Here is a 22,656-nt window from a genome sequence, read left to right as displayed (position 1 = left end):
CAGACTGGAGAAAAGGTGAGGCAGAGAGTGATGGTGGCCCGGGAGCTGAATCCCCCCAGTGGACTCAGATGTGCAAACATCATCCTTGTGTTCATTCACTTGTATGCGTGTGTTACAGGTGTTTGCACAAGAGTGTAATAGTGTGCATGTGCGTGTGTGTGTTCACTGAACAAAACTCACCCGGATCCCAGCTAACTGCTTCTCCTCCATCCTTCAGGACCTTGTGTGCAAAGACCCCTGCCTCTCTGCTGCTGTCTCTCTCTCTCTCTCTCTCCCTCTCTCTCTCTGGGATGGCCTCTCGCTGTCACAGTTTTCAGAGGTAGTTGAGGTTCGCTCTAGTGTCTTCACCCCGTCGTGTTGCTCCCTCTGTCTCGGTCCCCCCTCTCGCCTCTTCTGCGTTGTTTCGCCGAGTGTCGCTGGAGTGGCGTCGCCGCTTTGTGTTAATTCTGCCCTAATCCAGAAACTTTTCTATGCTGTGAAAAGGACATGTGACAGGCGGAGAGAGAGGGGTGGAGGGAGGAGAGGAGTGGGGGGGAAGAGAGGAGTGGGGGGGGAAAGGGGGGGGGGGGGGGGGAGACGACAAGGCAGCACTTTTTAGTTACTCGTCCCCTTGGCCACATTCAAAACAATTCCTCAGGTCTTTGTACTTGACCTGCTTTGAGGTGAAAAATAATAATACAAAATCAGCAAGTTGTGTGTGTGTGTATATATATGTGTGTATATGTGTGTGCGTGTGTTCAATAAAACTATGAGCTGCAGATAAAAAACTTGAAAAAGGAGCCTGAAAGCAAAAAGATGCAGGGAATGTTTTTTGAAAAAACATGTAGTAACAGATTTGCATTTTGCGGCAAAGCAGCTGCCATAACAAAGTGCCCTTTTGTGCAGAGAGATTAACTGTTAGGGGAACGTTTAGACTGCCCATTGACTACTGCTGTATGAAAGCCAAACTGGGAAAAGAGCACTCAGCCTGGATTTAGAAGACACTGGCAGAAAATGCTTCTGTTTCTGAAATGCTCATGTTGGCTTCAGATATTCAGGCTTGGACTGGAGTTATTGTTCTGTACCAGTAAATATTTTACATGAGAGTAAAAATGAGATGACGCTCAAATAGTTTTTTCAAATATATTGAATGTGCAATGAAATTTAACTAAATAATTACTGAAGTTGAGACAAGGCTACAGCTGACATTTTACTAGTAACCAATACTTTGCACATTATTTTCTCAATTAAATTATTACTCTTTTGGCCTCCAAAACCTTAAAAATAGTGAAAACGACATGTGTCTTGGTGATGACGCTGAGATTATCAATGTACAGTGATGTAAAAAAAAAAGCAAAACACTGGCACTGTGGGAACACGACAATGTTTGGTGTACAACAAATGAATCAATCATCAAAATAGTTACTGATTCATTTTATGTGACCTAAAAAGTTTGTTTTTTCATTACGAAACATGTTTGGTGCAGATACACTGCTCTTCTTTACTACACTACACTAGTAAGAGAGACACTTAATACATCAGCTAATTTGCATATCACAGTCCTGTAAGTGCGAGTCAAATCCACCAACTCCCGAGCGTCTCCCTCCATCGGACTCCATCACTGCCTCGCTGAATGAAAATCCTAGACAGTGCACTAAAAGCCTCCCAGCGAAAGGAGGGAGAAAGTGGCCCAATATAGCCACCATTCAAAGTTACGCACAAACACAAACACACACACACATGCACACACTCCCCCCTCTCTCATATGTACAGGAGTCTACAGGGACATAGAATTGCACCTTGGACGTCCGTCCTACACAGCATGCTGTACAATGACAAAAAAAGATGACAATTCAAAATAAAGCCAGTTAAAAACTGAACCTTACCATCCACGATATGTTTGAAGAAAAAAAAAAACGGGAAGGTAAAAACCAACTTCTACGTCCGGACCAGCTCAGCAGTGAGAAACTAACTGGTGTGAAGAGTGAAGTCAATAATCAAGTCCCAGTGCACTTGCTCCATCCCACTGGTTGACTCTAATGTAAGTACACAAGGCAAGATGTGAGCCAAGCCTATTGGACAACCCCAGGAGGAGTGGCAGTGAGAGGTTAGATCAAACTCACCATGTGTTGGCTCAAAAAAAGGATGTCCCCGGACCTTAACTTTCAACTTCCAGGTAAAGGTCCTATAAAGTTAATAATAAAATGTATCTAGACTTTTGAGGGATCTTGTTTGCATGACTCGAAGGAAAATACTGGTTTGCTTATCAGTATTTGGAGACCAGTTGGATCAGTGTGAAATGTTTTCACAAGTTTCAGCTTCTGAAAGGAAAGTTTCCTTTTGTAAACATATTTTGTTTGATTTTGTGTTTTCTTTATATGACAAATCGAATGATTCATTGTTAATTTAAGACAAAATAAAGTGTATAGTCTTCAGCCATATTTGCAACAAAAACTAACAATTTTAATAATGGTACAAAACAAGAAAAGTGGCCCTGCCCATACAGCAGTGTGCTCAAAAAAAAAAAAAAACAGGCTCAGGAGGTGAATCAGCTTTGCAGGTTTCTGCTGTGGCTCGTTCAGGCATGAGTGACGGTGCTGCGCTTTTGAAATTTCAAAGCATTTTCCTTTTCCTCAGTATAAAGAGAGAGGGCCACAGATGGAGCACACGTACACACACACACAAATGTCCTGACCCCACAGCAATCAGCCGAGGATGAGGGGAAGCATGAGGGGCAGAACAAAATGTGCTTACAAAGCCTTGATTTTCATCAAAATTCCACCACTGTGTTTGCGCTACCCATTGCCAGAGTAACCTACAACACAGTACTGGGGTAAAAGTGCACTACTGGGGCCCAGATAACCCCCTCATTGCTCCCACTCCATGTAGAACATATACAATTCTTTGATACTGGCCCCAGACCTACTATAAAGGCAACTGGATTACACAAATTACTGAATTAAGAAAAAGTTATATATGTAACGCTAAAATAACGAAGGTCCTCTCCTCTGTAATGGCAGATTTTGCATTTGTGTAATGTTTAATAGAAGAACAGATATGTATTTAGAAGAAGTAGATAACAAATGTTGTCTGTGACTTAACTACGAAAGTTGCAGAAGGAAGTGTTTATGGCCCCCCACATGTGTGACTGAGCAATTGGTCACAGCAGGGGTTTTACTTAGTGTGTCTGATAGAGATGGGTGAGGGGATCTCTGCATTGTATACAGGACTGGGGTCTTTTGATGTTGTATATGAAGATAGGGGATCTCGGAGACAGATTGTCTCACACCAGAAGTCACACCAGGGGTCTGGGACGGAGATCTGAGACAGGAACTCTGCCCAACCTGGTCAGACATCAAGAGGCTGAAGAATACCTTTTGGCTCCTCGCAGGGAGGGGCGTCTGATTGTATAAGTGAAGTGATTCTCCTGTGCTCTGTGCTCATTCTATACACGTTACAATAGGTGGCTGTGTGGGGTGAGCCCACCTGCAGGTGTTAGAATTGAACTTTCCGAGAGACAATGTTATGTGTGTATTATTATACAATAGAGTATCATTATTAAACAGAAATTGCCACCACACCTCACAGTAGATTTTAATACTGTGCTTCAAGATAATGAAGCAGAGCATTAAAGTTTTATTATCTCAGTTGATAATAATGATACATTGTATTTTTCTGCACCTTTCAAAGCCCTTAAGGTCACCTTACAAGGCAGAGATAAAAACAGAACAAAAAAACAACCATGTATCAAAAAGATCAATACAGTGAATAAAACATTATGTAGGTTGGCCAAATGAAAAACCATCAGGCTGAATATGCCAGTTTAAAAAGATGGGTTTCGAGACGGGATTTGAAAATGGAGAGAGTCTCAATGGTACGGATGTCTGGTGGGAGGGAGTTCCAGAGGTGGGGAGCAGAGCGGTTGAAGGCTCTTGATCCCATGGTGGTCAAGCGGGCAGGTGGTACAGTGAGGTGGATGGAAGAAGTAGACCGGAGAGTGCAGGAGTTGGGAAAGGTATAGAGGAGCGAGATTATGGAGGGCCTTAAAGGTGAGGAGCAGAATCTGAAAAACAATGCGGTATTTGACAGGGAGCCATTGAAGCTGCTGAAGGACAGGAGTGATGTGATTAATGGAGGGGGTTCTGGAAATGATGCAAGCGGCAGAGTTCTGGACTAGTTTATGAAGGAATTTGTGAGGGAGACCAAAAAGAAGGTAGTTACAGTAATCGATGCAACCAGGGTGTGAACGAGAACGCCGTTGGGTGTGAGGGACGGGCGGAGGCGATTAATGTTACATAGATGGAAGTATGCGGACTGAGTAACATTATTGATGTGAGCCTGGAAAAGATGGTGCGCTCTTAAGGATTTCACCCACACTCTTAACCTGAGGGGAGAGAGAAACTAAAGAATTATCACTGATTAAGGAATAACTGTCTGTTCAGGAGGATTTGGTGCCAATAAGGGTGCTGTGAATCCCAAAACACATTTCAACCCTGTTAAAACACAGTAAAAGTGGCCACTTTGCCCAATTGATAATTGGCCTGGATCATAGACTGTACATAAAGATGGACAACATGACTGCCCTCCAAAAGTGCAGCCAAAGCACCATCGCCCTCAGGTGCCTGGCTGCAGTATAGGTCATAAATCCCACCTCCTCCATTTTACTGGATTGATGGTCTCTTTCATTTAAAGGCAGTTCTCATCACACTGGTGTATGTTAACATGTGTTCCTTTTCTGGTAAGTTTGGTTTTAATTAGTTATTTGATGCTATAAAAACTGTGTGAACTGACTGCTGATTGGTCGAGAGTACGTATTAACGGGAACTCTTCGGTGGCTTCATCCCCCGATCACTGTTGCACTGACTCTGGCAAATGCGCAAGATGGAGGTGTTCATATCCGGGGTATTATAGCTTAATTTCTGTATAGTGCAAGTGAGGCACACTGTCCCTCTTTGCATACAGCCTGTAGTCTGGACATTGCCTTTATTTAGTCAAAGATTTATTTGCAACTCCCTCTCTTCTCCTGGGTAATACCTGTGTCACATGGTGGGAAACATAATAAAGTGATTGAAAAAAAACACAAATTTCTTATATATGCAGATTTCTATGTGGCTCTGGGCAAAGAAAGTATACTAATTTGAACCTTTTTGACATGTTGTATGCTAAATGGCAGACTGTGTCTCAGCTAACTGCTAAACTCATCAACAGTGTAAGGAGATTTTCATGAAGCTGCTTCTGAAGTGTAATTAAGCCTTTTTTAATTATGTGAGTCAGACTGGGATGAAGCAATTGAGGAACACTCAATAAAAAAAGACTTTCAGGGACAGATTTCTTAATCAATGACAAAATGCTGTAAGTAAATGAAATCATAAATAAATGGTTTTAATAGTGGTGGGTACTGAAAGTGTACTGATGTCCTCAGTTGGCCCGCTGGCAGACTGAAAAATGTCCACTCTAGAATGGATTGCGCTGAAATTGGGTAGATTATTGGTTTCCTGACAATGAATCCTAATGACTTTACCAAAGTACTGATTTCTCATCAAGCACCATCAGCAGGCTGGTTTATTTAGTTCTGAGTAAAATGTCTCAACACCTATTAGATGGATCACCTTGAAATTTCATTCAGGATGAACTGTAAAACCTCTGATGATCCTCTGACTTTTCACCTTGCACCATCATCCCATCAACAGCTCAGGTTGTCCAGTGCTGTGAGAAAACACATACAAAACACGATATCCATCAGCTGTTTGTTAGCATTCCAATGATAGCACACCTAGGCATCCAAGCACAGAAAGCTGCCACCCTGGCTCTAGACTCAAAGGCCCGTTCAGACCTGGTATTAACATCCGTCCTATCCGATCACAAGTGGACAGCTCAAACTACAAGCAAGAGCACATCCAAGACACATTGAGGATTCATTTGAGATCTGATCACACGGATCACATTCAGAGGTGGTCTGGGACACACGAGGACACATTCCTTTTGACGTGTTAACTCTCTCTCTCTCTCAGTCACACCAACACACGGATGCACACAAACAAACTGATGAAAACATGATGATAATGAACCCAACTGCATTGACCATATAGAGCAGGGGAAGTGAGATCCGATCGCAAGTGAACAGCTCTAAGTTTGTCAGTTTGCATTGGAATGCATCTCCACATGCATCTCAAGCGACCACTTCGGATCTCTCGAGACAGATGTTCATACCAGGTCTCGATGTTGGACATCAGATGCCTTAAAAACTTCAGAGACCCCCTCTCCCTGCACCATGGTGGGTTAGGGTGGTCTGCAGCAGTTTGACATTCACACACACACCTGTCACCATGACAGGCCAGCTGTGTGGAAATGAGAAAGTAAACCCCTGTTTGGACTTTACCATCAAGCTCTGGTTTTCATTCTTGACACAATTATTTTCTAGTCTTGTCTCTTTTCATGTAAACAACTTAGTGCAGCACCATCAATGTCTTCTAAGAGAACCTGTCAGCGCTCGCTCGCTCCGTGTGCGTCTAGCTGGGCATTGTGCACCGTGGCTCGGCCTATGTAGCCTGAGCACGCCACCTGGCTCTCACTCGGCGAGTTTCACAAAAAAAAGTGTGCGTCCTATCTACCAGTGGGCCAGTTAAGATAGACATATGATATTTGATCGTGGGCCGGAAGTGAAAAAAGAACCGATGGGAAGAAATTCATGGTTGACTCAATTACTTCCCTGTCCTCACAAGTTCTTCTCTGTAATGTCCTCAACATCTACACTGTGACCTAGTGAGGACCTTCGCCCTGGTCTGACATGGCGCCCTTGGTTCCAGACAAAAAAAAGCATCCGTTATTGCTGTCTGTCGTTACAGTGCATCATATTGTTGGGTGTGGAAAGCAGTTGTGTCTGTTATCAATAGTGCCAATATGCAGCAGTGTGATTGGGACGGCACACGCTCTGTTTTGTCATGATAGACAGCCTCTTTTCCCCGCTGTGCACAGATATTGTAAATACGCCTAAGAAATTGTGATTGTACTCAAAGCAGTGACAACTATGCTTCGGCCTTTGTTCAGCACCCTGTAAATAGAGGCAGAAAACTATGCATCACTCACTGTGGACTGCTGAGAAAATAAGAATTCTTACAATAGCGCTATGGCATTGGGAACGAGAAGATATGGGATTTTAATATGAAGTGCACAAATCGTGATTTTTTAATTAGTGGCATTCAAATGATTTTGGCTGCTGTGGTTGAGGAGTTGGAAAGGGAGGAGAGTGTTGCAAAAACACAGAAGCACTTAATCTATGGCAGTAAAAAACTAAAATACCAGTGGTGGACTCTTTCTGAACCCTGTTCCCATACAAAAGAGCTAAAATCACCGTGCCCAACAGCAGAGGAAACCTTTTCAAAACGTAGTCAATGAACAGCCGCTGCTACAACACAAACACCCACAAGCAAGGGGTCAAGCTCTCTTATCTTTTGAATGGAGACCTTGGTCGCGAAATGACTCATTTTGACTCCAGAGACAAAAGCAATCAAACACAAATGGAGCAACACAAAGAGGATTGCCTTGGGGAATAATAAGATATCCCTCCAATAAGGATGATCAATCTATTCAGGGTCTGTCATATGAAGCCAAAATTAGACTGCACACAGACAGCTGCAGAGACCTAGCACACCTCTTATTATACCTCCTAGCTTGCTCCACTAGGAGGACACAGTCACAGCTCCTGTGCCGTAGTGGCCGTGCAGACAAATTGGAGGGTACATGGGTATCTGCACAGAGCCTCACGTACCTAACATGGACGCTGGCATACTCACAGATGTGCAAAGTATAACACAAGGTTAAAAGGGGAACGATTTCTCTATTATTTTTCTTTTGTTTAGTCTTAAATGGACATCTAGACATCAGACTTAGGAGTAAATCTGTGTCTACCTTTGCGAAAACCCCTAGAAAGGTTTATCCTGGTTGGTGCAACACATGCCTTAGGGTCAAGAGCTCATCAGTTTGTTTGAATGTGTAACTTTGTGCTAATGAGTTCAGTTACATGCATGTAATCAGTGTGTGATCAGAAGGACAAAAACGTCAGTTAACAGTATGTGAGTAAACAGTGTGCTAGTTCAGCCTCTACAGGTCCCCTCACTGGGCTCAAACTTCAGTGCGGGATTTTAGATATTGCCCATGATTTAATCTATTCCTGCAAATCAAGCTTTTATAATGCGGGAAATTCCTGCAAATTTACACTGATATTTTATAATGTTCAGCCAATGTATGCACCTGGTTGTCACTGGTGGGAGATACTGCAGGGCAGGCAGGAACAGCTGCATCAGCCTTACGCCATGGACATGCTTTCTTTAGCCCTCAGACAGGTTTCAATAACAATGTAAACTAGAAGGTGTGCAAATGTGGACTGCTGGCTTAAACTTGAAGGTTCAGTGTGTAGTATTTATTGGTGAATTTGCATGTTGCAGCTGAATACCCCTCACCTCACCATCCCCTTCCAAACATGAAAGAGAACCTGTGGTAGCCTTCAGTTGTCATAAAAGCTCAAAAGATGTTTAGTTTGTTCAGTTTTAATAATGCAGTATTATTATGTGTGCTTTTTCTACTTAAACATCTAAATCAATATATATCAAAATATTGTGAATGAAAAGGGCCTTTGCTGAGGAGCAGGGAGGTTGTACTCAGCACTGGTGCTGATCTGCCAACTGTCTGAACACTAGCATTTTCTCTCACACATATGTAATCATGAAAAAGTGAGACTAATTACTGAAACTCAGAATATAGAAGAAACATCCTTGATTTGCACAAACAGAGAAATTATGACCGTAACTCCTGCAAGGACCCGAGAAAGAACACAAAGTTTTCACATTTAACAAATAAGATATTTAAGAGGTGTGTATACCATCATGTCATCGTGTCGTGCTTTGTCACACATGCAGAGGGAGGGTGGGAGGTTAGTTTACCACCCACTTCAGATTCCAAAAAGCTTGTGTTAAAAACCCACCTGATGATCATAACTGAAACATCTTAGAGATGCTGACACTGCCCTGCTCACCAAAAATTTTTTAAAACAGATCTGCTTAATTATGTTATAGGGCCCCCTGGTGGTCATTGCAAAATATCCATCTTCCTATCACCCCTCTCTTCACATTGAGGTTAAACATTAAAGCAACATCAACATGCAGAGATCTCTGACTTCCTCCCTTCATTCATGATTCTCAAACCATTCATTGAATCTCTCCTAGCACTGCCTTCCTCTTTTGTTTGCTCTAGTCCAGGGGTCGGCAACCTTTTTGACAGTTAGTGCCAATGTGAAATGTTCTTGTTAATTAGTGTGCCATATCAACATTTTGTTAACATTAAGTTTTATTATTGAACCACATTAATATTTCCAACAGACATGTCATTTTATTCCATCCATATTGGCTATATATAGAGCAACAGTTTAAAGAAACATGTTTATCTCATTATGATTACAATGATAAGTTTGTCATTAACCCCACCAACCACACTCATATTCAGAATTGCGAAAGCTTGCTTCAGTCGCATGGTTTTGGCAGTGGCAAAGACTTTGAGAGAGTTGGCTTCTCATACCTGGACACTGCACGTTTGATTGATTCTCCCTTGTCTGCCTGATCTTTGAAACTTCTTTCGTGCTTTGTCTCAAAGTGGCGCTTAACACTGGACGTTCAGTAAACAACATTTTCAAGACACATTACGTGCACACAGCACTGCCCTTATGAAAAGCAAAGCCATAATCTTCTGCCCATGAGGGCTGAAATTCCTGTGCCTTTGGTTTTTTAGCCAGCGGGGTTGCCATCGTCAATACACCTGATCGTGTATGTAGGACTCATAGGTGAGAATGCACAGTGGAGTTAGAAAAAACGTCCCTTTTCACAAACGAAAAGCAATAAGGCCTTCGCAATGTCGGTTTTAGGGCCCTAATAAGCGTCATCAGACACAAATTATTTGCTCAACACAGATCTTAAGTTAATTTCACAAAGATTATAGAAATCTTTGCCTTTCGCTTCATTCTCTGAGTACACTTAGATTAACTTGTCATTTCCTTCCCTCAAAAGCCCTACTTCCCTTTTCAATTGCATAATCTCTTTTTAAATTGTTAGACATTTTCTGGCATGTTTTAATGTAATATTGCCTTTTTTTTCTTCGCATTATCTACAACCACGGACTTTGTTGCTCTACACGTGTACAACTGTGCCTTACTACTCCTCAAAAGTCTCTCCTATTCGTCACGTGCCTCAAGCGGTTGTCTGACTGATTGTACCAATTGGTGTTGTGCATTTTCTCTTACATTGAGTAGCAGGTTGTCTCTCTGCCAACAAGGGAAAATCCATTGTGACTCACAATGGATTTGTGAGTCAGTCCAACCTTGAAGGTCCAGGAGATTCAATGAGACTGTGTTCTGGGGGCTCTTTTTTTCTTACGGTGATTTATATTATTCTTAAAAGGACCATTAAATGGACTATGTCATATAGTGATTGAATATAGTGATTTAATGACTGTGGACGGGGTTTGTACTGTTCTTACAGTTATAAACTGTAAGCTGCAAGCCTTTTACTTATAAGTTCGGCAGTGCATGGCATTCCCTAGCAAAATATTGATCAAAGGCAAGATCAACGACAAACATAAGATAAATGATAAATATTTTGAGCTAATCACTTTTACAGGGTTCAGGCTTCTATTCCTCGAGAAAATAGAGCAAACCAGTTTACAATGTTGGGATTTTTTCAACTTAAGCGTGGAACCCTTAAATGGTGTGCCTTTGGGCATTCAATAAATTTGCTGGGGACCGGGCGAGACGCTGTGTTGCGTTTTGTGCACCACGGGAAGGATAAACTCTTCACTTCCTGAGTCCGTCACGTAATCCAGATACGTATGATAATGTGGAGCTGATGAGCAAAAAGATTAAATATTTTGTTTAGTGTGAAACTTATAGGTAGAACTTGATAAACAAGAGAAACACGAAACACATTTCTCATTTTAACTCAGGCAACAGGCTGATCATCTGATCTTCCCCCACCAACATAACACGTAGCCTAAAACTATGACTGCATTCCCATTATATTAGGACTTTATTCTTAGTCATTTTTAACTTTTCCTATCGTAATATAATAATAATAGTACATCTTTATTCTTGTAATCTAAATTTACAACTCCTTTTCTCATAATATTACAACTTAATTTTCGTAATATAAAGAATTTATTCTCGAAACCTCACGTCTTTCCTTTAAAGTGGCCCTACTCCAATAGTCCATGTAAAAATGCAACATGGAAACATTGATAGTCATGAAGTTATTATTAACTACACACAGATTTTCGTTTAGGACTTTAACCAAATGTTTTTGTTGTTTTACCTTAAATCTGCATTAATTAATTTGTAGAAATAAGTTGTAAACACGAGATTAATATAAAACCAACTTCAAAATTTTGTGTACTGATGTTAGCGATCAATTTCCGACATAAATAAAACCAAGTCGCGTTTCAGTTAATGACAGTAGGGGGCAAAGTGAGGAGCACTGATGACAGAGATCTTTTTCGTTCACCTGCTGTAAACCTAACCCCATCCAAGGATCTGCTGTCTGTCACAGCGGGTTACGGGTAAATTGAAGACAAACTTCACTGCACATGATAAAATCTGGCGGTGACTTGTGGTGTTATTTGCCTTTTCCTTGTGAAAACCATTTGTTTGTGCATTGAGTTCGAGCCATTAAAATGTGGTTTTAGCTACATTTTGAAACGTTATCTGTATTAAGATGTCAGGGTTTTGCAGAAAAAATGCGGATCGTTATTCATCTTTAATTTGCAATTTAGAAAATTGCTATCTAATGAGGCGGTGATGTGTAAGGTGGCAGAAAAGTTTGACTACTGTTGATAAAACTGATTTTCAGATATACCATTTGTTATGGAAGTTTCCTGGAAGCTGGTGAAAGGAGAACTCAGGCAGAAGCGGATGTCTTATGCAGAAGGTTTTAATGGAGACTTGATGCATCAAGGAGACCAGAAGGTGGAACAATATACAAACGCTAACAGAGAAGCATGAGCAAGTGTCACCCCCAAGTCCACAGACAGGCACTATTCTCCTGTACAGATATAATATAATGTACATTATATATATATATATATATTGGCATATAAAGTAATGTGTGAGGATGGTCAAACATTCCTCAACACCATTGGCCTCTGTTATTATTATCACTTAATATTTCAAACTGCAAACTGACTGTTACTCTGGTTTACACATAAGACGACTAAGCCGTGGGCTATAGGAGTCCCTGTCCTTTGCCAAGACTATGTCACCAGTGAATAAGAAAAGCAAACAGAGAACTCTATGGATGGAAGAAAGACAGGCTCTCCTGTGTGTGGATAAGGATGAAATGGAAAGGGGGATGGTGTGCGAGCATGTATTTGGTGTTGGAGTTACTGCCATTCATGCATGCACAACTTCTGTTGACATACGCCACTTTTACCCTTCAGTCCAGCAACTGATTGGATTTCATCACAGCATATAGATCATTTTTCTTCCCTATCTGATAGTGGGATCATTGACATTGAAGTGTGTCATTGACATCCTTTGAAAAAAAAAAAAATGTCATCAATGAAGAAGCTGATTATTTTCTCGACAAATCAACACTTGCTTGATGTATGATATGCCAGGAAATATCTTACATTTTCAATGATATCATAGAAAATGAAATACTAAAAGCATACTATTTAAATATGGTATATCTCAAAACATGTAGCCACAGACATATCATTGTTTTTGTGATGTGATGTAACATTAATGACATTAAGATATATAAAGTTTTAATGAATAATCCAATTCAAAATTAAAGACTCCTAGTGGAAAACTGAGTGACCCCTTGGATGTAATAGCTGGTCAAACGTCCTTTGGCCGTAACAACTTCAAACAAGAGCTTGTGTTTGTGGCAGATCAGACCCTCACCATGTTTAGGTGGACTTTCAGACCATTCATCAGACAGAACTACTTCAGCTCAACAACATTTTGAGGGTGTCCGGTGTGAACAGTTATCTTGGGGTCATTTCACAGCAGCTCATGGTCCGGCCTCAGACTGAGCCACTGCAAAAGCTATATTTGTATTGTTTGAACTTTCGATTTACTTCTAGTTTAGAGCCAAGTCCTTCTCCATCACCCAACTTCTACTGATGTCCAGCCTCTATGATATTATTCTATAACACAGATACATTTTAAGATTCCTTTGCCACTCAATGTCATTGTGTTGTTACAGCCCAGAGGCAGGAAGACATGAGCGTTTGCACTCGGTTGCTTAGCTGCAGAAAATACTACAGACAAGGAACATGGGGTAAAGTGAGAGCAGGGATTTATTTTCTTCGATGGACAACAAGGTGGAACTGTTACTGACAGTAAGTGTTACCAATGTGTTGCACTTGACTGATATCAAGCCGTGACTGATAAGACCAAATCTGGACGTGAATGCCTGTCTCTTTCTCCTCCTGGTCTCCTAGTACAATGTCCAACGGAATCCAGGAGAAGTCGGTTTGTGAATGACGGTGCTAACTCGCGACAGAAGCAAAAAATAAAGAAAACATATGTCTCCCGGTGAAAGAGCGGCGACACACAAGTTGAGGACACCGACAAAGATTTCAAGAGAGTGACCCCCAGCTTCAGCCTGATCACCCTGCCGCCTGGCAAACGATACTAAGGCATCCACTGCTAGATCACAAGACTTGGGAGCAGTTTTTTATTCATTAATTTATACAACTATTGTTTTTCTTGTGAGTAGTTCAAATTAACTACATCTGCAATTTCATTATACAAAGTTGCATTGTAGAATGATGATTACATTGAATCTTAAAGGGGACATAGCATGCCCATTTTACCACAAGTTGATATGGTTCCTTGGGGTCTTAATGAAATGTCTGTAACATACTTTGGTCAAAATACCACAAGGATCATATAAAACAGCACCCTTTTTACCCTGTATAAAACAGCCCTCCACAGAGTGACCTGTTTTGAGTGCCTGTTCCTTTAAATGCTAATGAGCCAGCTCCCCCCTCCCCCTCTATGATTTTAAACGATATAAATTACATATTTTATATGATATAAATTATCAAATATGCATCCCATACTTTGTATTCCCCTTCTGTTGTCCTGGAGTTTTAATTTTCCCAATCACATAATTAAATGTCCCCCTCTGCCCATCCACTACAAGCACACAAGCAGACAGACAGACAGAGAAAGAGAGGGGTGGGGGGGCTATGAATACCATCATTTACCCCCGAACCCCGACATTCAACGGGTACAACAACAAGCGGAGAAAGCAGAATCGCGGGCTGACCTTATATATACAGTCTATGGGGCTGACCAGCGGAGAAATGCTCGTCCCGTGTGAACAGCCAGGCGGCTGCGTGCTGGAGAACGGCGCTGCGCTGCCTTGCAGCGGCGCTTCCGCGTCCGGTGTACCCCGGCGTAACTACTGTACCCCGGCGTAACGAGTGGGGGGGGCTCGGTGTGTTTGGCCGGTGTTACAGTAGTGCTGAACACTGCGGAAGTCTTCCACACTGTTGGCTGTGTGGCGCTGAGGGGGGGGGGGGGGCGACGGGCAAGACCATGTAGGGAGACTTCCAGTGCCTTGTTACGACACAAAACCCAGGAAGCTCAATCGAGTCGCTCAAGCATGACGTTTCTGACTTAGTGGAATTTGCATGCTATGTCCCCTTTAAGACAAACGTATACATGAAAGGGTTCACTTACTTTTTCTTGCCACTGAAAATGCTGTCAGTGGCAATTAAACATGATTTTATACTATTAATTAGAAGTAAATTAATATTAGCTAATCACACATACCTCTGTATGCTCTCATTGTTTCCCTTTGCAATGGGAATTTTGAAAAAACAGGCTGGAAGGGTTTGGAAGATTACCCAGCCCGGGAGAGGGATCCCTCACATGTGGCTGTCTCTGAGGTTGCTATATTTTCCTCCCCGTTATTAGGGTTTTTGGGTAATTTTTCTTTACTCTTGTTGAGGGTTAAGGGCAGAGGGTGTCGAACCTTGTTAATCCCTATGAGACAAATTGTGATTTGTGAATATGGGCTATACAAATAACATTTGATTGGTTGATTGAATGCAGAGGAAAATACATCTGACTACTCATACACCAATCAGCCAGTACATTTTGACCAGTTACCTGTCTTAAAGTTGTGAATAATCTGTGTCTAGCTGTATCAGCATTATACTGTATTTTGCTTCTGCTTTTTAGGGGTTAGAGGGTTAAGGGCAGAGGATGTTGCACCTTGCTCAGCACTGTGAGGCAAATTGTGATTTGTGAATATGGGCTACAGAACTCAAATGTAATCAATCAATCACATTTTACAATTTGCCTCACTCACGCTTACCGTGACACGCCAGCACAGTCTCAGCAAACTCAAATACAATTGGATTGATGGTTGATTGAAAAGCAGAAAAAACCCTCAGACAGTGTGTTTAGGTACTTCATTAAATATGAACAGCAAAACAGTGGGATCAGCTCATCTCCAGTTGTAATACGTGTTAATGTTACAAATAATGCTGTATCCTATGTTTTCAATATTGACATCAGTGGGATAGGGTTATAAAACCATTGGTCTGGATACAATATGAAAATAATTACCGTTGTCATTAGCATCAAGGTTGTTACTTTTAATTATTTGTATGTAGCATGTTAGAACCAGTCCAAGCATGGGATGACACCTCCCCCCTCCATTCCACAACAAGGGGGAGGGGCGGGCACAACCAGTGCCACGTGTTGCTCCACGCGGATTTTAAACAATGTGACTTGCGTCTGACAGGAACCACCTCTGTGAGTCTGCACTTCCTGGACACATGTTGAAAGTGTTCCTCCTAATGCCCAAATAGCCATGCAATCCCCATCCCCATCATGCAACAACACACAGAGCTCCTTGAAGAAGATACAACCACATCACAGCTCCTGGTCTAGTGACCCGCTTAGTTTTTTTAAACCTGAACTCTCCCTCTTATCTCAAGGTGTTGTCTTACCTGTGGGGGAGGCCTTCTCCTTAGGGCTGCAGGCTGCGGGTGCGCATTTGTTTCTATCTCACTTTTCCCGCTGATATTGGTTGAATGGAAGTTACGAGCACCTTGGTCTTCAGTCCCTCTCCGGTCACAGTCAGCCAAACAACTCCTCCTCCTGCCCCTCCTTGTGCAGCTCCAACTGAGGGGGTGGAGGCAGCAGTGCGTGAGGGCTCTCTGTCTGTGTCTACCTGTCAGGAACACATGGTGCACAACGCTGCTCCATCACTTCACCCCGTGACACTTCAGCCTGTGTGATGCATTTGCAACAAAAAAATGCTCCTTATCTACCACTTAATCGTAATTGGTTCATTGTAACTGAGGCTGCATATGAAAACAATTAGATCCCAATCATGCGTAATTCCACATTTGGACATAAAACCCTTAAACTCGCTATAGAAACCAGACCTGAGCTGCTGAATAGACACTATATATTGGTACGCAGCCTGCAGCCCTGACACAATGCATGTCACTGTGTGTGTGTGTGTGTGTGTGTGTGTGTGTGTGTGTGTGTGTGTGTGTGCAGCTACACGTGTTCAGTGGAGGAACGCGCTGACATGTGTTGCTCATTCTTTTGTTAAGAAGACCGCACCGCGTCCCTTCCTCACAGAGACCCCTTGTGATTTTGGCCGCGCGCTGCGCCACCGCATGAGATCGCGTCCGACGATGCTGCCCAGTGTGTGTTTGTGATGACCGTGCGGATCAGTGGGGGGAGCGGAGGCAGATGATGAGGCGACGCGGTGCTCCAGACAGGTGTGGTGTGGCCGCGGCTGCGGCGCGCCACCGGTGCCGTGCACGGAGGCTGCGGGGCGCCCATCAACAGATGAGTGCATGTGTGGCGGATGACAGATGCAGATGGACGTTGGGTGTTGTTTTTTCCCCCCAGGCATGCAGATATAGGCTTTACCTTGTCTCTGGACCGATCGGGTTGTTGGGGGTCTTGGGGAAGCGGAGGAAGGAGGAGGACGAGGAGGAGGAGGAGGAGGAGGAGACACGCGCATGCAGGCGCGGTGGAGGTGGTCACAGGCTGGGGTGAGAGGAGGGAGGTGAGGGGTTTGGGGGTGGCGGTCAAATATACTGCACAACCTGTGAGGCACTGACAGCTCACACTGAAGAATCTAACGGTAGATAGATAACGGGACTTGTTTTTCTCGCCAACCTTTTTGACTTGACTACGTTATTGTGAGTAACTTCAGTGTTAATGTCATTTACTTACGATGAAAAACTTGTCCAACAATGAAGATTTCAATATATTGCCCCTAGTAGCTTGTAATTGTAATAAACTTATTTAAACTCAAACAAGCCTATTTTGTCCCCCACTTAAGAGAAGAACATATGCACCCAAAGATATGATAACTCCTCTTCTGCAGGCTGGACAGTTTACACGTCACAAATACTGAAAATCTCAAATATTTGTTTTTTATTTCACAATGTGTAAGCACTTTATTTACTTCATACTTCCACTATAATACATTTGAGAGAGAACTATTGTATGTTCTACTCCATTACATTTACTTGACAGCTTTAGTTCTTTTAAAATGAGGATTTTAAACAATATATAGTATAACAAGCTGTTAAAACACGTTGCTAAAGAGTAAACCAGTGGTTTGGGAATTTTTTCACAATATATCTAATGTATATAAAAATGTTTATAATGTATTTTACTCTAGCTCCACCTGTTGCTTACACGGCTGCTTCAGTACAAATGATCTAATGATTTCATAGCGCTTAATAATATGATATAATAATTGGTCAAACATGTACTTTTATTTTAAAACTACATTTAACTCGCCCATATCTGACAGGTGTAGTTACATTTTAATATTTCAGCCTAGAAACATCAGCAAAATGGTACAAAAAGAGATGAATGTGCCCCTGAAAACGTTTATCATGTGACCAGTTACGCGCACTGGGCCAGTGTCAACAGGAAGCAGGTTGTCTACTCTGCAGTTGGTTGCTTAACATAAAATACTGCGAATGAGGAACAGTGATGGTGAGAATTCAGAGCCGCTTTCACACACGACTGTCAGAGAATGTGAGCACAATCGGTACAGACTCTGCCCAGACTTTGTTTTTCACATTTAAACAACGCAGCAGTAAATTCTCTGCTCAGAAGTGTTCACAACAACAACAACAACAACAACAACAACTATCTGAGATGTGTAGCTGTTTGCACACTGAGTGAGAAAACACAGTGAGCTAATGCCCGGGGGGGGGGGGGGGGGGGGGGGGGTCCTTGGGAATCTGAATTATGCATGTTTCAGCATTAAGCACGATCAGGTTTTGGAAAAATGACAGTTCTGTTTTGCCTTATGGCCACAGAATCCAAGCACCCAGTAGTTTAGTGATAAATGTGAATTACCAAAGACTGTAAACAGAGCTCTGAGGAATCAGTTCTGCTTTGCAGTGTATTTTAAACATCTGCCCAGTCCGATACAAAGGCGGTGGAAGAGGTGAGAATGTGTAGGATGAGGAAACCACAATCCAACACGTGCTTTAATTCACAATCAAAATTAAATCCAAAAATCTCAAAAAGCCAGTTTCATTGAATATATGATGTGGTGTTGTCTATATCAGGGGTCTTCAACGTTGTTCAGTTCAAGGACCCCCAAACTGATGGAGAGATGGAGAAGGGACCCCCTACTATATACATTGTATAAAATAGTGTTTTATATTAAACTGGGCCTAGTGCCATGTATAAACATAGCTACCCTGTTATTGTGCATTCAATACTAAGCTATTCAAATAATACACAGGTTCATATATTCATGTTTTTATTTTAAACATGTGCAAGGTATAGGAGCTGCAGTGTGTGCATTGCTGACTGAAAGATAACGTCTTCTGCCTCCATTTATCCGTTCGCTACAATATGTTGGATTCATGTTAATGTGTATTTAAAGACAATTTAAATTTGTAGAAAAAAATTTAAAATCAAAAAAATATAAAAAATTGTCTAATCAACCAAAAATTCCGCGACCCCCCTGCAAAGAAAACCTTTTTCCCCTAATCCCACCTGGCACGTCTGCTGAAATAGTCGTTAGAAGTATTTGAGTACTTGCGTTGTCATTTGCCCCCCAAAAAACTATAATTATGAAAGATAAAGTGAAATCAAAAAAAGGGAATGCGGAATATATGTGTATGTGCGTCCAAATGGATTGCTGCTGTGTTGGTCAAAATCTCCCACAAAGAGAGGAGATTAAAGGTGCAAAACAAGATAAAGTCTAATGCTCCGGAATTGACAAAATAGCCACAAATGTCAGCCGATATTTGTTAATACCTTGATGCTCAAAAGTTCTAAAATAAAGGCAGTGATTTTTTTATAAAAGCTTCCAAGAATGGTGTCTGTGCAGAGAAGTATGTGTGTGTGAACGTGTTGTCCTTTCCGTACATGAGCGAGTGTTCTTTTAAGGAATGTGACCTGCAGATAACTGAAGGGAGAACATGGCCTGAGACAGAGCTCGGTCCATTTTGCCACAATAAAGGAAATCCAGTCTGGTACATGTTAGGAATTTAAAAGAGTATTAAGATCCTCTCTTGCATTTAAGAATTCATACATCTATAATATACTTCATTGCAAGTAAAAGTACTGCATAAGAAAATAAATAATCCTACAAAATGTCAGTGGTTGCTAGGCAGACTATTGGAGAATGAATAAATAATCAGGAGCAGAAAAAAAGTGAACCCTGAAAGGAAATTGGTGACAGTTTCCCCATCACGCACCAAACCCAACCATAGGAAACTGTCACAGTCAAAGAGTGAGTGAATGTTGTCAACATGAAAGAAACGATAAGGGATAGTACTGGAGAGGACAGAGTGAGGTGACTTAGGAAAAGGAGACAGAGAACCAGGTTTTCTCTCAAAGCAGTGCTACATTGTCCATCCATCTACCCATCCATTATTTATACCACTTTCCTTTCAGGTTCACAGGTGGGCTGGAGCTAATCCCAGCTGACTTTAGGTGAGAGTGGCCCTGGACAGGTCGCTAGCATATCGCAACATACAGAAACAAACAACCTCACAATCAAATCAAAAGCCTCTGATGAACCTGATCCCAATCTGCATGTCTTTGGACTGTGGGAGGAAGCCTGTGCAGACAAGGGGAGAACATGCAAACCCCACACAAAAAGTTCCCTGCCCAACCAGGATTCAAACTGGGAACCTTCTTGCTGTTTGGTGACAGTGCTAACCAGTAGATCACAGTGTCACACAGTGTCGTACATGCTACATTGTTTGATATAATTCCATTTTATTTGTTTTATAAATGTTTTGTTGCTGTATTATCATTTTGTGAAAGCACATTAAGCTTCTCTTAAGTTAACAGAAGGGCTGAATAAAGGATTACTTGTCAAAAGAGTGATGGACATTATAAAGATAATGAGGGGAATAATTTTGTATTGTAAGTCGACAAAATTATGTTTTCTAATTCACCTAGAGAAAATCCAATGACGGCTATTGTATTAAATGGTCAAACAGTTGCTATGCAGAGGAGATGTTTTGATGTTCTTTATCTGTACCACACATTCCATTGGCAGTTGAAAATGCTTTTCGACCTTGTGATTTAGGCAGCATGGTGCAGAGGCTGACTGATCACACACACACACACACACACACACACACACACACACACACACACACACACACACACACACACACACACACACACACACACACACACACACACACACACACACACACACACACGGGCTGTTTACATCTCATACCAGAGACGGAATGGAGGCTAGAGCTTCTCATCTCAACAAGACATTAATGGCATAAAGCCTATAATTATGCCACCATTGAGAAAAGTGTACTGGTTAAGACATCCAGCCCCTGCAATATTCCATTCTCCCTATCCCAACAGCCAATCAGCCAAGAGAACTACGGAATGACACTTCATAAGATCTTAAAGTATAGATTAAATTGTTCAGTAATCTTTATAGATGTGTGATGTGAATTCAATTTCGGCCTCACTCGCAATCAAGTCCAAACATTTACCCTGTTGTAGAAATTTGTTTAGCCTTCCCCACTGGGATCTGCATAGCCAGTATTTGTTTGCTTTTACTTTGAAGGGTCAGAAATATACATTCACATGTGCACCCTATGATACTAGGTATGGAATGACCTTGATGAACTGGTTGTAGCATGTTACTGGCTCCTGTGCTTCATGCTGCTTCTCTTGACTCTGCCCCTGAACCGAGTCAATGGACTGAAAACAAAAAGGTATTCAGAAACTGAAAAGACTCTTAGACTACAGCTCCAGCCTTGGGTCTACCAGATTATGTGATGCCTTTCAGTCTATGCAATGGCTTCATCTCAGGAATCCTGGTCCAGAAACATGGCTCCCACCAGCATATTCAGAGCAATGCCAGCTTGCTTGAGACCAGTCATGGCTACATCTGTTCTGATTGAGAGCGGGGCCACCACTGTCGTGGACTCTGAGTGTCATGTTTATGTTCCCCATGCTGTACTACACATTTTGAACACTTCCAACTTAATGCACGACGGCTGCTCGTACATCAGGTCATGAAACTCCTTTTTGTCCAGCTCATGGTTCTCAGGGCACCGACTTGAAACCAAGCCAATTGGAACCCCTCAATTCTTAGGGCCCTGTAGTTTCATTGTGAACAGGGCAGAGGAAAGGTTGTTTGTGGGGCCACCCTCAGAAATCATGAGAGTCAGTGAAAATGGCTCACAAAATGACTTCTACCTTGGCTTGAGGCTGAATCAGAATATAAAGAATTTCTATATGTGCTCATCATAACAACAGAGTCTTTTTCCAAACTAAAATGATATGTTACACCAAATGCCTCATTTGGCACAATTATTCACAACCACATTACAATATGAGTGGTGTATCCATGTCCTACTTTCAGTGTTGTGCATCAACGAGTTCAAAAGAACACGTTCATTGAACACGTTCATTTTTATGAGAACGATGAACTGAACGCAACTTAATGACAAATAATGAATTTGAACGGTGAACACGTTCATATTATCTGAGGTCTAGCTAAAACGTTACGGAATGTTTTCCTTCTCCTGAGGAGAGACGCTGTGTAAATCGAATGCTTGCACCATGTCATTGCTCAGTGCCCGTAAAATTTCCGCGATGTAGCCTAACCTAAACCAACTAACTCGACTTCGCACTACGTTACCCATGATTCATCGCACACACATGTAGTCCAAACAAGCAACGTATTCCAAGACAACAGCTCTCGGCCTCATATAAAAATGGCAAGTGAAAGCAGAGACGCAGACTCAGCGACTACATCCGATGCACCTTATTATTATTTGCGGGATTTTTACACACTGTCTGATAAAGATTCCGACAGTAAAAATCTCACCTTTCTGTGCAAATTGTGTCGTCCTGCGCTGAAAAATCAAGTCCGGACGTCAGCCTCATCCGCATCTAATTTAAAACGGCATGTGGAGCTGAAGCATCCAGCTAGCCTAAAAAGTTATCTCCAAGTAATTGAAAGTCAAAAAAAGACCAAGACCCCTGCCAACAGCCCCAAATGACCCAAACCACATTGTCTGCAGCCTTCAAGGGTAGGATTTCCCAGCAACAGGTAGACAAACTCGTAATTGACTACATTGTTGGAGATTTACAGCCTCTGAGTAAAGTGGAAAAGCCCT

At 42.0% G+C, this 22,656-nt stretch overlaps 1 protein-coding gene and 1 long non-coding RNA gene across 5 annotated transcripts in view; one reads left to right on the top strand and one right to left on the bottom strand.

The window, feature by feature from the left end:
• Positions 1-16,975, bottom strand: part of slc6a9 (solute carrier family 6 member 9) — a 74,618-nt gene extending 57,643 nt beyond the window's left edge. The window contains exons 1-2 of one of the 4 annotated variants that reach the window (XM_034612786.1): positions 16,931-16,975; positions 181-473 (exon numbers count right to left, since the gene is read on the bottom strand). In XM_034612786.1, the coding sequence (XP_034468677.1) occupies positions 181-210 (30 nt within the window). In that variant the 5' untranslated portion in view covers positions 211-473; positions 16,931-16,975. Of the gene's footprint in view, positions 1-180; positions 474-1,865; positions 2,034-15,990; positions 16,195-16,930 lie in introns of those variants that run through there. The other 3 variants (XM_034612785.1, XM_034612784.1, XM_034612787.1) reach the window with 3 other exon arrangements.
• On the top strand, positions 146-22,069 carry LOC117777817. The gene is made up of 3 exons (XR_004616674.1): positions 146-156; positions 3,932-3,938; positions 21,897-22,069. It is a non-coding gene; the product is annotated as an uncharacterized LOC117777817 (long non-coding RNA).
• The last annotated feature ends 587 nt before the right edge of the window (positions 22,070-22,656 follow it).

This window comes from Hippoglossus hippoglossus, chromosome 17 (genome assembly GCF_009819705.1).
Source record: "Hippoglossus hippoglossus isolate fHipHip1 chromosome 17, fHipHip1.pri, whole genome shotgun sequence".
Taxonomy (NCBI): Eukaryota; Metazoa; Chordata; class Actinopteri; order Pleuronectiformes; family Pleuronectidae; genus Hippoglossus; species Hippoglossus hippoglossus.
This window is presented reverse-complemented; position numbering and strand designations above follow the sequence as displayed.